Source organism: Orbicella faveolata, unplaced genomic scaffold (assembly GCF_042242905.1).
Source record: "Orbicella faveolata isolate gen_17 unplaced genomic scaffold, um_ofav_v1 contig_24, whole genome shotgun sequence".
NCBI lineage: Eukaryota > Metazoa > Cnidaria > Anthozoa > Scleractinia > Merulinidae > Orbicella > Orbicella faveolata.
The window spans coordinates 17411155-17425024 of NW_028301552.1; the positions used below are offsets into that span (position 1 = coordinate 17411155).

Sequence of the window (13870 nt, forward strand, 5' to 3'; positions counted from 1 at the left end):
ATCAGAAAAATTCTTAATTTCGCGGCAAGGGTCAAGAATTCGATTTCGCTCATATTCTTATGGTAGATAGGCTAGGGCATGACAAAAACTACTGGATAGTTTTTTTGGCAAAATATCCTTTTATTTCAAAGAAGTATGCAAATTACCAAATTCCGTTAAAATCGTCATTTGACGCACCAGTTTATTAAGCAAGTTTGAGAGCCTCGCATGCAAAACCGCATCATTCTTCCGTCTTTAAAACACTCAAATATTTTTGTGCAATGTTTACATGTCTACTGGGTTGATTTTAGGAAATGTTGCGTTGTCTTTTTGGGTGCAAAATAATTAAATTTCGAAGACGTGTAATTTATTCACTTAAAAGTACTTCGTGAATATAATTAATTTTCACCATGTGCGAAACCTTCAAATTTATTAAGCTTCTGGTGGTTGAATCGCAGAAGGATGGTCTACAGATTTCTGTAAAAATTTCTTTGGGTAAATGATTGTGAGCGACGCGAGAGCTTTTCAAAGTACGTCAAAAATGCAACTATTTGACCATCCATCGTCAAATTTCAATTTACGGGTTAGACGTATATTTTATCATGCGCCACATGGCTTGACCTATATATGGCATCGTCGTCTCGGAGAGGCGATGGTCAGCGCATCAGTGTCGACAGGCTCTTGAGTGACTCAAAAGCCCGATTCTTGAGTGGCAGTCTTTGTTGCAGCTGGTACAGGGGGGCAACTGGTTTTAAGGCGCCAGTGACTCGCCTTCGCCCCTTCTCCTGTCAGTGGTGCCGGTTTCGCCGCGAGGAGGCCAGTAGTTGGACTTTGGCTGTCAGTGGCTCTTTGAGACGCACGCCGTGAGAAGCACTTCGAGAGGCTGTGGGGGCCCACTCCCACAGCCCGCTTCCCGGCCATAACAGCCTTTCGAAACCACTTGACCTATAAGAAGTTGAAATAGACACAGAGGTGATAATTTCGAAATGTTCTAACCTTATTTGTTGTAAAAGGCAGGTCCAAAGCCGATTTGACGTGTTTCTAGTCGATCTCTGACCATTCGTCGCACATAAAGCAGAAGTTTGCTTTTGTTTACACAAGGTTAACGTCCGATATCGCCTACTGTTAACCGAGTACCATGAATCTGTGACCGTCTTTCTGCGCATATGAACATAACTGCATCTAAGTCAAAAACGGCTGAGTCGTTTGTAGATAGCTGCTCGCTTTGCACTGCGCCAAAATATTGCGTTTGATTGATTGCTGACCACTGCTGATAAGCGTGTCGGCGCAGCACAATCTTACAGCCGTTATTTGTTCGTCACGCAATGCTGTCACGGCATATGCTGCACATTTTGATCTATTTTGTATAGAGCACTCTCAGGATAAGTGAAACAATTCAATCATTGTTCATCTGTTTGTTCATATATATAATAATATGTTTATATTTATATAATCGTATTCTATAGTGTACGTGGCCTCGGTCCAAATCACGTTTGTTGAACGTTCTGATGTTTCAGACAACAGCTGATAAAGCTAGTGCCTGTACTCACTAGAATTTTAAAAAAATCGCCATAAACAAATTATAAATCAATGAAGCAAGAACTAGTTGAAATAAAAATAGGAAATCACAACGTGTCTAATTCGTGAGAAAAACAGACTAAATTTAATTAGTAATTACGTGAGTAAATAGCCCTGGCCATGCCATTTTATTTGGCGTATTTTGTTTGCCTTGTGGCGAGGCTTTGGTATGTTTGTAACAGGAAATAGAGGACTTTTGTCAATACAGTCCAAAATTATTGTCAGTAAAATATTGTAAATAAAACACCTATTGACCGGTTACCTCCGCGGCCACCATTTGGTCGTTCCGATAAGGGTTTCATTATTGTCTTTACTCCTATTAAGCGGCCACCCAAAATTTAAAAACTTTGTTTTGGAAAGGGCGATGGCAGATTAGAGTCTGAAATTGAAGGTGCATGACGAGTGATAATTCAAACACACGTCTATCATGATTGTCTTGAATTGACTCCATGTTCACCAAGAAATGTATAGCCCGATAGTGAAAAATTATAATATTCAAGGTACAACAACCTCTATTTAAGCGGCTAGCCCCATTAAGCGGTCACCATGCACCCATTTGCCCGAGGGTAGCTCACTGTATTACATGTAAACCAAAAATAATTGCACAGCGCGAAAAGACCTAGGTATGAGTTTAGCGTTACAGTATTACGCAGGGCATGTAGGTAGCGGTGGTCGAGTAAAAGATAACAACAGGGGCAATGGTAAGATATTCATTCTTTTCATTTCTTAATTTAATCTCTTCCTACATAATACGATTATGTGCTCCCAGTAGTTTCAAGCCTTACGGAGCCTTAGGTATTAGGATAGAAATTGTCCTACCCCTACCCCTAAAATGGGATGACAGTATTGCGTGACGAACAAGGAACCGCTGCAAGCAAGGATTCAAGCCATCAAACCATAATGATCAAACGTAATATTTTGGTGTAGTGCAAAGCAAGCAACTATCTACAAATGACTCAGCCGTTTTTGACTTAGATGCAGTGGTGATATATGTGTCGAAAGAGGGTCACAGATTCATGGTATTCGACCATTAAATAAGTTGACAATTGGCGATGTACATCGGACGTTATGTAAACAAAAGCAAACTTCTGCTTTATGTGCGACGAACGGTGAGAGAAACATGTCAAATCGGCTTTGGACCTGCCTTTTACAGCAAATGAGGTTAGAACATTTCGAAATTATCATCTCTGTGTCTATTTCAACTTAACATAGGTCAAGTCATGTGGCGCATGCTAAAATATACGTCTAACCCGTAAATTGAAATTTCACGAGGGAGTGGTCAAATATTTGCATTTTTAACGTACTTTGAAAAGCTCTCGCGTCGCTCACAATCATTTGCCCAAAGAAATTTTTACAGGAATCTGTAGACCATCCTTCTGCGATTCAACCACCAGAAGCTTAATAAATTTGAAGGTTTCGCACATGGTGAAAATTAATTATATTCACGAAGTACTTTTAAGTGAATAAAATGCATGTCTTCGAAATTTAATTATTTTGCACCCAAAAAGACAACGCAACATTCCCTAAAATAAACCCAGTACACATTTAAGCATTGCAGAAACATATTTGAGTGTTTTAAAGACGGAAGAATGATGTGGTTTTGCATGCGAGGCTCTCAAACTTGCTTAATAAACTGGTGCGTCAAATGACGATTTTAACGGAATTTGGTAATTTGCATATTTCTTTGAAATAAAAGGATATTTTGCCAAAAAAACTACCCAGTAGTTTTTTTCATGCCCTAGCCTATCTACCATGAAAATATGAGCGAAATCGAATTTTCGACCCTTGCCGAGTTATTTTCCATTTTTATGGACAGGGACTCTTAACGATGATGTGAAAGTTCTTCTTTTCGTCCAATTTTGCAGTTCTGATTTCGTTCAAGTGAGTGACAGTTCCCAAAGTTTAAAATGGACATTCTGTGGGAAAATATCACCGTTTGCAGTCAGCGTCAGTCAAAGTTATGTCACTGTACGCCTGAATTCAGACAATGGAATAGAGGAAAATGGTTTCCATGCTCGTTATCTTGTTGTAAGGAATGCAGTAAATCTTGGTAAGAAGTCTATACCAGGTATGATAGTACTTAAGAGCAGCTTCCCCTAGATATCAGCTGGACTTGGAAATAGCGGAAAAATCGAATTTTTTCAAACTCGCCCAGAATGAAGTCTTACGGGCACTAGTTATAAAATATTGTTTTAAGTTCGATAAACCAAAATTTATTTTTCATGCAATTTTTTTCGATTCCACAAATCAGCCAAAATCGGTTGAAAATGAGAAACATATTCAGAAGCTCGTAAACGGAAATTACAAATATTTATTACAAACTGATTGCACGTCGTATTTGTACTTCCTTTCTTGTATGTTTGGAGCCATATAAATCGCGATTTGATAAGAAATAAAATATTTGACGAATTTTCATACTTAACGACCCAAGAAAGCTAAACGAGAGGTCTACATTTAGCCTAACGAGGAATAAAACACAAATAGCGGTGATAAACATATTAAACTTACGCATTTTAATAACTTGACGTTTCGGATGCTACGCGACATACATTTTCAAAAGTGGAATAAAGACCGTTACAATTTTTGAAAACTATATATGAAATGTAAATAAGGGGTCTGGAAACGAGATTAAGAAACATCTGTTTCTTAACAGTAAAACAATAAAAGCCTAAGCTTATTAATAAAGTATCAGCTTTTCACTGCTGACGTGTACATTAAGAGCCGGCTTAAGTTCTTGGATGAGCAAAGTTTCTTTAATTTTACAATGATAATCTGTTTTACCAGAAGCTAGAATATCAAAATGATCCCACTTGATGTTGTGACCTGTGGCTTTTATATGGTCGGCAATGGCTGATGTGGGGTCATTCTTAGTGAGAGCCTTGAAATGTTCCGTTTTCCTATCATGAAGCCGTCGTTTTGTTTTGCCTATGTAAAAGTCACTGCAGTCCCAGCAAGCAGCTTTATAAATGACCTTAGATTTCTGTGAACGATTTAGACGGTCCTTGTATCGAAAGAAAGATTTGATTCGGCGAGTGCTTTGAAAAATTATCTTAAGATTGACAAATGAACAGAAATTGTATACACATGATTTCAGACGCTTAGAGACTTGGTCACTTTGTACACCTAAGTAAGGTAATAAGATGATAATATCTTTCTTCGGAACCGTAGGGAGGGGGCTGCTTGGCTTGTTTCTGTTTCTGTTTAGGACGTCGTTAATGTTGTAAGTGATAATACCTAGTGGGTAGCCATTTTGAAGCAGGAGTTTGCGAAGGTCATCAAGGGCAGATTTAAGCAGGAAAGCGGAGGAGCAAATTCGGTAACAGCGATAAGTAAGTGTACAAATGAGATTTATTTTGTACTTGCGTGGAGTGAAGGAATCCCATTTAGTATAAAGGCCAGTAAACGTCTTTTTCCGGTAGATGGATGTGGCAAAAGTGTTGTTTGGGCAGCGTTTGATGAGGATGTCTAAAAAAGGAATTTCATTGTCTTGTTCAAAATCAATAGTAAATTTGATACTCTCGTGACGACTGTTTAAATATCGCAGGAACTCATTAGCAGTGTCTTTGCTGTCAAACATGGTGAAAGTGTCATCAACGTACCTATACCAGAGTGACGGACGAATTTGACCTTTCGTGACAATTCGTCCGTCACTCTGGTATAGGTACGTTGATGACACTTTCACCATGTTTGACAGCAAAGACACTGCTAATGAGTTCCTGCGATATTTAAACAGTCGTCACGAGAGTATCAAATTTACTATTGATTTTGAACAAGACAATGAAATTCCTTTTTTAGACATCCTCATCAAACGCTGCCCAAACAACACTTTTGCCACATCCATCTACCGGAAAAAGACGTTTACTGGCCTTTATACTAAATGGGATTCCTTCACTCCACGCAAGTACAAAATAAATCTCATTTGTACACTTACTTATCGCTGTTACCGAATTTGCTCCTCCGCTTTCCTGCTTAAATCTGCCCTTGATGACCTTCGCAAACTCCTGCTTCAAAATGGCTACCCACTAGGTATTATCACTTACAACATTAACGACGTCCTAAACAGAAACAGAAACAAGCCAAGCAGCCCCCTCCCTACGGTTCCGAAGAAAGATATTATCATCTTATTACCTTACTTAGGTGTACAAAGTGACCAAGTCTCTAAGCGTCTGAAATCATGTGTATACAATTTCTGTTCATTTGTCAATCTTAAGATAATTTTTCAAAGCACTCGCCGAATCAAATCTTTCTTTCGATACAAGGACCGTCTAAATCGTTCACAGAAATCTAAGGTCATTTATAAAGCTGCTTGCTGGGACTGCAGTGACTTTTACATAGGCAAAACAAAACGACGGCTTCATGATAGGAAAACGGAACATTTCAAGGCTCTCACTAAGAATGACCCCACATCAGCCATTGCCGACCATATAAAAGCCACAGGTCACAACATCAAGTGGGATCATTTTGATATTCTAGCTTCTGGTAAAACAGATTATCATTGTAAAATTAAAGAAACTTTGCTCATCCAAGAACTTAAGCCGGCTCTTAATGTACACGTCAGCAGTGAAAAGCTGATACTTTATTAATAAGCTTAGGCTTTTATTGTTTTACTGTTAAGAAACAGATGTTTCTTAATCTCGTTTCCAGACCCCTTATTTACATTTCATATATAGTTTTCAAAAATTGTAACGGTCTTTATTCCACTTTTGAAAATGTATGTCGCGTAGCATCCGAAACGTCAAGTTATTAAAATGCGTAAGTTTAATATGTTTATCACCGCTATTTGTGTTTTATTCCTCGTTAAACTACGATGGCCCAAGAACAAAAGCCTTTATGATACATTTAGCCTATTTTCAAATGCTAAAAGGGCGTTCTGGTACGCGGCTTTTCCCAAAATGAAATGCGACTTTTAGCTACTTATTTGATCCTGTAAGAACAGCTTCTTGCGATTCACAAGAAAATGTTTCAAAATAACGAAGCGTTTGCTTTTCTTGCAATAATCGGTTTCGTTGCGCTTGGGTCAAAGGTCAGGTTCTCAGGAGATAGTGCTGCATTTTTTTTTTTTTACTATTGCATACAATACTAATATTAATTACACTACTAAAACTTCTCACAATACTAGCATTACCTATAATACTTCCATAACTTACAATACTAATATCACTTACGCCACTACTGACATTACTTACAATACGTCCGTTACTTACACTACGATTACTACTAATACTACGATTACAAATACTACAGATACTCTGCCTACACAACTGATAACACAAATCTTACTCTACATTGTAATCTAATTACACAATTACTTTTTGTGTTATCAAGATACTTTATATAAAATTAAAACACAGGTATTTGAATTATCATAAATGTACATATAAATTTACATAATTTACATAGTTCAATATGATAGAAAGAAAAGAAAAGAAACAAACAAGCAGCACTTACTCCTTTACAAAAAAATTGGATTGTTATTCAAAACTAGGTTCCATTTTGCCTGAAAATGTTTTAAGCTTGAGATGCTTTGAGAGGCTATAAGCTTTTCAATTTCATATTTTCTCTTGACCACATCTTCGAAAGGCAAAAAGAGAGGGTTTTGTTTATTTTTGCGGCAATTCCATAAATAAATTTTACCTAAAATGATAAAGTAGTTGAGCAGGTTAGATCTCTGATCTAATATTCCTAATACAATGTTAATATATTGCAGTTTTATTTGCTCCCTGGTTACTGTCAACCAAAAGTTTTCAAATTTAGTCCAAAATTCTCTTGAGAAGGAGCATCGATAAAAGAAATGTTCTAGTGTTTCTCGAGAGGTTTGACAAAACGTACAAAGATCACTTTGAATCCTTCCGAGTTTTGCTAATCGGGTATTTAACTGAAAACATTGTACAAATGTTTTAAGAGCAACTGATTTTGCCAGTACAAACGCTTTTCGAGTCTCTTCTTCACTTAGGTTAAAATCTGACATTAGTTTATAGAACCCTCTTGAATGTTTGGCTTTTTCTTGAATGAGAAAAGCATAAAAGTTTCTACTCTTGCTCAAGAGAGGATTAAAATCTTTGTTACCACATTTTATCTCAAGTGTATTTAAAACGTTTCTATGAACGATGAGATTCCTTAAATTCTTTGGCAAAGAGCAACGAACGGCAGACCACGTCAAGTAATTTGAGCCTATTAGTCCCTTGTCCTTTGCTATGTTAAAGGATTCAACATTGTTCCGAGAATACATTAAATCGCTGATAAAAATTACCCCAGCATTCATATAGTTATTATAACAGATCGGTTTGCCGTCTATCTCTATATTACAATTATTCCAGATTATAGAGTTAAAAGCTGTAGAATCCGTTGAAAATTTTGAGCGAAATTCAGACCACCACTGCAGCATTTCTAAATAAAGAATCGAATTAATATGATAGTCATTAATATTATAGTTGCAGTGAAAAAATAAAAAACCTCCATAAGGTTTGAGCAAATATCTAAGATAGCTTTTCCATGGAGACGGTTCAGGATTAAAAATTTTCGAAGTCCATGCTAATCTAAGAAACTTAATTGAAGTCTCTAGATCAGTGAGATTTAACCCACCATAGTCAGAACAATTAATTGTAGCCCTTCTGGTTATTTTATCAGGCCCTTTCCACAAGAATTTATATATTATCGTTTGAATCAGTTATATAAATTCCGAAGGAGGTGAGAGGATAGAAAATATATGTACCAATTTAGGGAGAAGAAGACTTTTAATGATTGATACTTTACCAAATAAAGAGAGACCTCTCCAGCTCCACTGATGTATTTGTTTTTTAATTTCGGTAATCTTGTAAAAATTTTTCTGAAAAGACACTTCTTTGTTGTAACTGTAGTGTACCCCAAGAGATTTTACGATTTTGCACCATTTTAAAGATAAGGGTCTCTCGGGGCTGTCACGACACGAACCAATACACATTGCCTCTGTTTTAGTATAATAAACCTTTAAACCTGATAGTTTCCCAAAACGATCAAGTAATTTAAAGAGATCTCGTGCGGATATTAAATCGGATAAAAAGCCAGTGAGGTCGTCTGCATATTGGACAAGTTTCCATTCCTCTAAGTCTAATTTAATTTTTTTAATATCGATACTTGTTCGGATTGCAGCAGCTAAAGTCTCAATTGCGATCCCAAATAGATATGGCGACAGAGGATCCCCTTGCCTAACACCTCTGCTTAACTCGAAATTAGCAGAAAAAGATCCATTGTTTATAATGCAACTGGATACATTACTATAAAATGTTTTCACCCATCTTACAAGACTGTGACCAAAGCCGCAAATTTCTCAGCATTTAAACATAAAATTTCATTCAAGGCTGTCGAATGCCTTTTCAAAATCTATGAATAATAATATACCCGGAATATCGAATGTTTTAGTGTATTCCATGACATCTAGAATTGATCTAGCTGCTTCCCCTATGTATCGACCTGAAACATATCCAGTCTGATTGCTGTGGATTATCTCTGGTAAAATTTTAGTAATTCGTGTTGCTATTACTTTGGATGCTATTTTAGTGTCAACATTGGTGAGAGAAATCGGTCTCCAATTTTCAAGACGAGTTCTGTCTTTACCAGTTTTTTCGATAAGTGTAACGACCCCTTGCCTTTGTGAGTTAGACATTTCTCCCTCTTCATAAGCCTCGTTAAAGCTTTCGACCACCATTTGACTGATTGATGACCAAAAGACATTGTAAAATTCAATTGGCAGACCATCATTTCCAGGAGTCTTACCTAGTTGGAATGTTTTGATAATATTTTGACATTCTTCTATTGTTATTTTTCCTTCGCATTTCTCACTTGCTTCACCTGATAGCTTTGATAGACCTGGATTTTCAAAGAAGATAGCTGCATCTGGAGTGTCTAACTTTGTTTTGGAACTGCTGTACAGCTTAGTGTAAAATTGCTTTTGTGCGTTCATTATCGAGAGTGGATCGGTAGAGATAACTCCACCAAAGTATAATTTTCTAATGTTTCTTAATATGGTTACGTTTCTCCAAATTTAAAAAATATTTACTATTCTTTTTTCCGTGTTCGTGCCATCGTGCCCTTGCCCGTATAATTAAACCTTCAACTTTTTTGTCATACTTCAATTCAAGTTCGCTTTTATATCTTTCCATTGTTATTCGCGTATTGTCACAGGGATTATCTTGATAGGCAGCTAATGATTCTTGATATTTGTTAGTTAATTCTCTTTCACTTTTTTGTCGAATTTGCGATAAACGCTTTGAGAAAATAATAGAATCAGTTCTACTATTAAATTTTATCTAGTCCCAAATTGATCTTCGGTCTTTGAGATCCTTTGCTTCCTCAAGCCAAATAGGCAATTTATCATTGGTCATCTTTTTATATTCTTCATTCGCCAATAGCGTCGTATTCAATTTCCAATAGCCAGGACCTCTGTTATTTTCCTTAATTTCTTCGAGATCTAGGAATACTGCAGAATGGTCTGATTTGATTGAGGGCAAAATATCCACATCTGTAACTAAATCATGCAGTTTATCCGAGATCAACCAGTAATCTAATCTACAAAATACAAAAAAAGAACAGCGATCCCAAGTGAAACTTTGTTGATTTGGATTTTTTATGCGCCAAATGTCATGGAGACTGAACTCATCTTGAATTTCTTCAATAGATTTTACGACGTGCATCCGGGGAATTTGAATTCCACCTTTTTTATCCAGATTAATATTCGAGGGACAATTAAAATCACCTCCCATAATTATGTTCTCTTCATTTCGAAATCATTGGTTCTTAATAGTTTTGATAGTTTATGATAAAATTGAACAGCTTCTGCATCTTTGTTGGGCCCGTAGATATTTGCAATTGTATAATTTTCCTCTTTGATCAAAGCTTTAAACAACGAAAGTCTTCCACTCGAATCTATCTGAGACAACATTATATCAATGTCAAAGCCGTTCTTTATAAGCACCGCGACACCTCTGGCGTTTGTACTCCCATGAGAAAATAATATCTCTGCACCCCATTCTTTTTTCCGAGCCTCACGCTCCTTGCTTGAATGCGTTTCTTGTAAAAATATCAAATCGGCTTTTTGCTTTCTGCACCAGGAAAATATTGCTCTCACGTTAAAGGATAATAATTTAATTGTATCAGGCTTCGAATTTTATTTACTCAGCATTTTATCTATATACGGGAGGTTGTTTCATTGCCTGGAGTAACTGCCGCTTTTTTAAATACAATGATGTTAGAGATAATTTTTTCGATATGCATGGTATCAGTTTAAAAGTAGAGATTATTGTATCCAACAGTAAAGTGTTCCGCGCAGTGCAAACAAGAACAAAAATCAACACACACACAATGACAAAAACACACATACATATAAACGAAAGCGCACTTACCATCCTGTGGTTGCAATGCGCTCCCGTTGGGATCTCCACATAAAGGCGAATATCACTCGACTTGAACTAGCGTACTTATACTCAATCTTATACTTAAAGAAGAAAACTAAAACAGAGCCAAAAGAGTATTCTAGCTCTTAGAGCTTGACATACACTGCAGTAGTACCCTGGTAATGTTCTTACAATAACTATACATGAGATGTCAATATCGGTGTTAATAAATCTGAACTCGAATTAATAACTAGCGTAACGAACAAACTCACCATTCAGTATCAGAATGTTAACAGCGAGATAACCTAGATCAATAACAATCGAAGTTATTTAAGCTAAATATTAATAAACGTCAAAGCGTAGACATGTTCCTCCGTCAGTAGATCGATTTGAAAAACAAAAAAATAAGAAAGTTGAACGTATTTACTCATCCGGAAGTTTGAAAGATTTTAATTTTGAGCAGTTTCGATCGTTGAACAAAATTTGTGCCGGTACCGACCAAGATATGAATGCAAATTCGACATCACTTCTTTCTTTAATCCTCTTGAGATAGTCTTTTCGAAGCTTTGCTCGGTCTTTACGGACGTTCTTTGAGACATCATCAGAAATAAAAATCTGACTGCCCAGAAAGGGATTGTCCTTCAAAGCATTTGCGGCGACTTTAAGAATTTGAACTTTGTCAGAATACCTCAAAAGATATGAATCGCCCTAACCGTAGAGGTGTTTGCCTCCGTGGCTCGCCGGTTGACATTCGTTCGATGGGCCCTCATCACCTCAATGTTTTGAAGTTATATGTGTCTCTCGAAGAATTCAACCCTCAGGAAATCTTCTAAGGAACTGTGTGCGGCTTCTGCATCTTCCTTCAGACCCCAGATAACAATGTTATTTCTCATCGACCTATTTTACAGGTCCTCCATCTTTTTATAAACTGACGCTAATTCTTCACAGCTCGCTTTGCGAGTCAGCTCATTATCTACATCTCGGCAGCGGTTTTTCTCTGTGAACTCTCTAAACTAGATAATTTCTCAAGGATACTATTCAACTTTGTTTCTTGTAAGTCTCTTGACTTGAGTAAGTCGTCCATTTTGGCAAGGACGGCGTCCAGCTTGTTTGAGGTTGAGTCAGTATTGGACATTTGTAAGGTTTTAGATCTGGTTGAGTCAGTATTGGACATTTGTAAGGTTTTAGATCTGGTTCTCACATTCATATAGAACGTTTATCGAGCTTAGAAGATCGTCATCCGTCGAGAAAATGAGATTGACCAACTTCAAAGTGGAGAGCTCGAACTCGTGCGTCCTACCTGCGTCGCGTCATCACGTGACCTCGAGATAGTGCTACATTTAGTTCGTTATCTTAGCGCTCGTGATTTTATTTACCCAAAAATTTTATTTCACTAATTTGAAAAAGAAACAATGCTTTTTCAGACCAAACTAGTCGTTATGGGAAAAGCCGTGTATTAGAACGCCTTTTTAGCATTTGAAAATAGGCTTAATGTAGACCTCTCGTTTAGCTGTCTTGGGTCGTTAACTAAGGAAATTCTTCAATAACTTTATTTCTAATCAAATAGCGATCTATTTAGCTCTAAATATACGAGAAAGGAAGTAAAAATACGACGTACAATCAGTTTGTACTAAAGATTTTTACTTTTCAGTTTACGAGCCTCTGAATATGCCTCTCAGGGCCCGTTTATACGGTGATTACCCGAGACAACCCTCCCCCAGGTTACCCTAGCCGAGGTAACTTTTCACTTATTTCTTTGCAAAATTTAACCAACTGTTTACAAGACGATCACAAATCCCTCTCGGGAGGGGGGGGGGGGGGGAGGGCAAGCAACTCGCCTCGGGAGGTAGGGTAGTCCTGGCAGGCGGGAAAATATATATTCATATAAACAGTTTGGCTGGCCTAACCAGGACAACTCTCGGCGTGGCGATTGTCACCGAATGCCTAGATTAGGGATTTAAAGCAGAAATTTATATCGAAGAAGTGGACATCAACTCGGCAAAACCCACTGTGATCGAATGACCGAGGGAAACTTAAAAAAAAGAGGGATATTAACAGATTTGATTATTCAATAAGGATTATGAATAATTAGGTAGGGTCAACTTTGACTCGGCCCGCAGGGAAACTGTTTTCTCGTATAAAGGCTCGATAAAGTTGCCTGAGGGGGAGGGTTGTCTCGGGTACCCGAGACCATATAAATGGGGCCTTATTTTCGATCGATTTGGGCTGATTTGGGGGATCAAAAAGAAAATAATTGAGTAACAAAATAATTTTTGATTTATCGAACTTAGAAAAAAAACAGTGTTTCTGTAACTAGTGTCCGTAGGGCTTCATTCTGGGCGAGTTTGGAGAAATTTTCACTATTTCTCAGTCTAGTTCATATTTTGGCGAAGCTGCTCTTAAATGCTACTGCATAGCAAGCCTTCTAGTACATATAGTGTGTTAACTAAATCATTTTATGCTTTAAAAGCCAGTGCAATTAGAGCTTTTTTTTTGTTCAAAAAAAATGGTATCTGAGTCCGCCTGTTGAGACAGGTTCACCAATTTAGTACCCACCCAATGTCGAATAAACTGACAGTGACTGTTCCTGCTGAGTCAACCATCAACGATCTCCTCCTTATAAGCTAAGAAGTGAAGAAATGTCCTGAGAAATCGCGAATGAAAGTTCAGTTCATTTACTGACCACATAATTAAGGAGATTGGGGACGAGCCAAATACTAAAATGGTTAAGCTAAAAGCTATCTCTAGAAAACTCTATTCGTATGGTAATGAAGCATGCAACTTAACTTTTAACCAATGGCACTCAAGCCAAGTTGGCAACGCGGCCCAAAATCGTTGAAACCTTGTGGAAGTCTTTAGAACTTGATTCTGAATCACTGATAGGAAAAACAAACAACCAAAAAATGGTGAAAATCTTGGACTCTCTCTGAACATTATTTTCCGTC

General features: G+C 37.3%; 1 protein-coding gene and 1 pseudogene across 2 annotated transcripts in view; one reads left to right on the forward strand and one right to left on the reverse strand.

The window, feature by feature from the left end:
* LOC110043096 (uncharacterized) overlaps positions 1–13870 on the forward strand; it is a 390873-nt gene that overhangs the window by 350725 nt on the left and 26278 nt on the right. For both annotated transcript variants that reach the window (XM_089292808.1, XM_089292809.1), the window contains one exon: positions 3423–3607. In XM_089292808.1, the coding sequence (XP_089148934.1) occupies positions 3423–3607 (185 nt within the window). The remainder of the gene's footprint in view (positions 1–3422; positions 3608–13870) is intronic.
* Positions 11349–12239, reverse strand: LOC149110684 (uncharacterized; annotated as a pseudogene).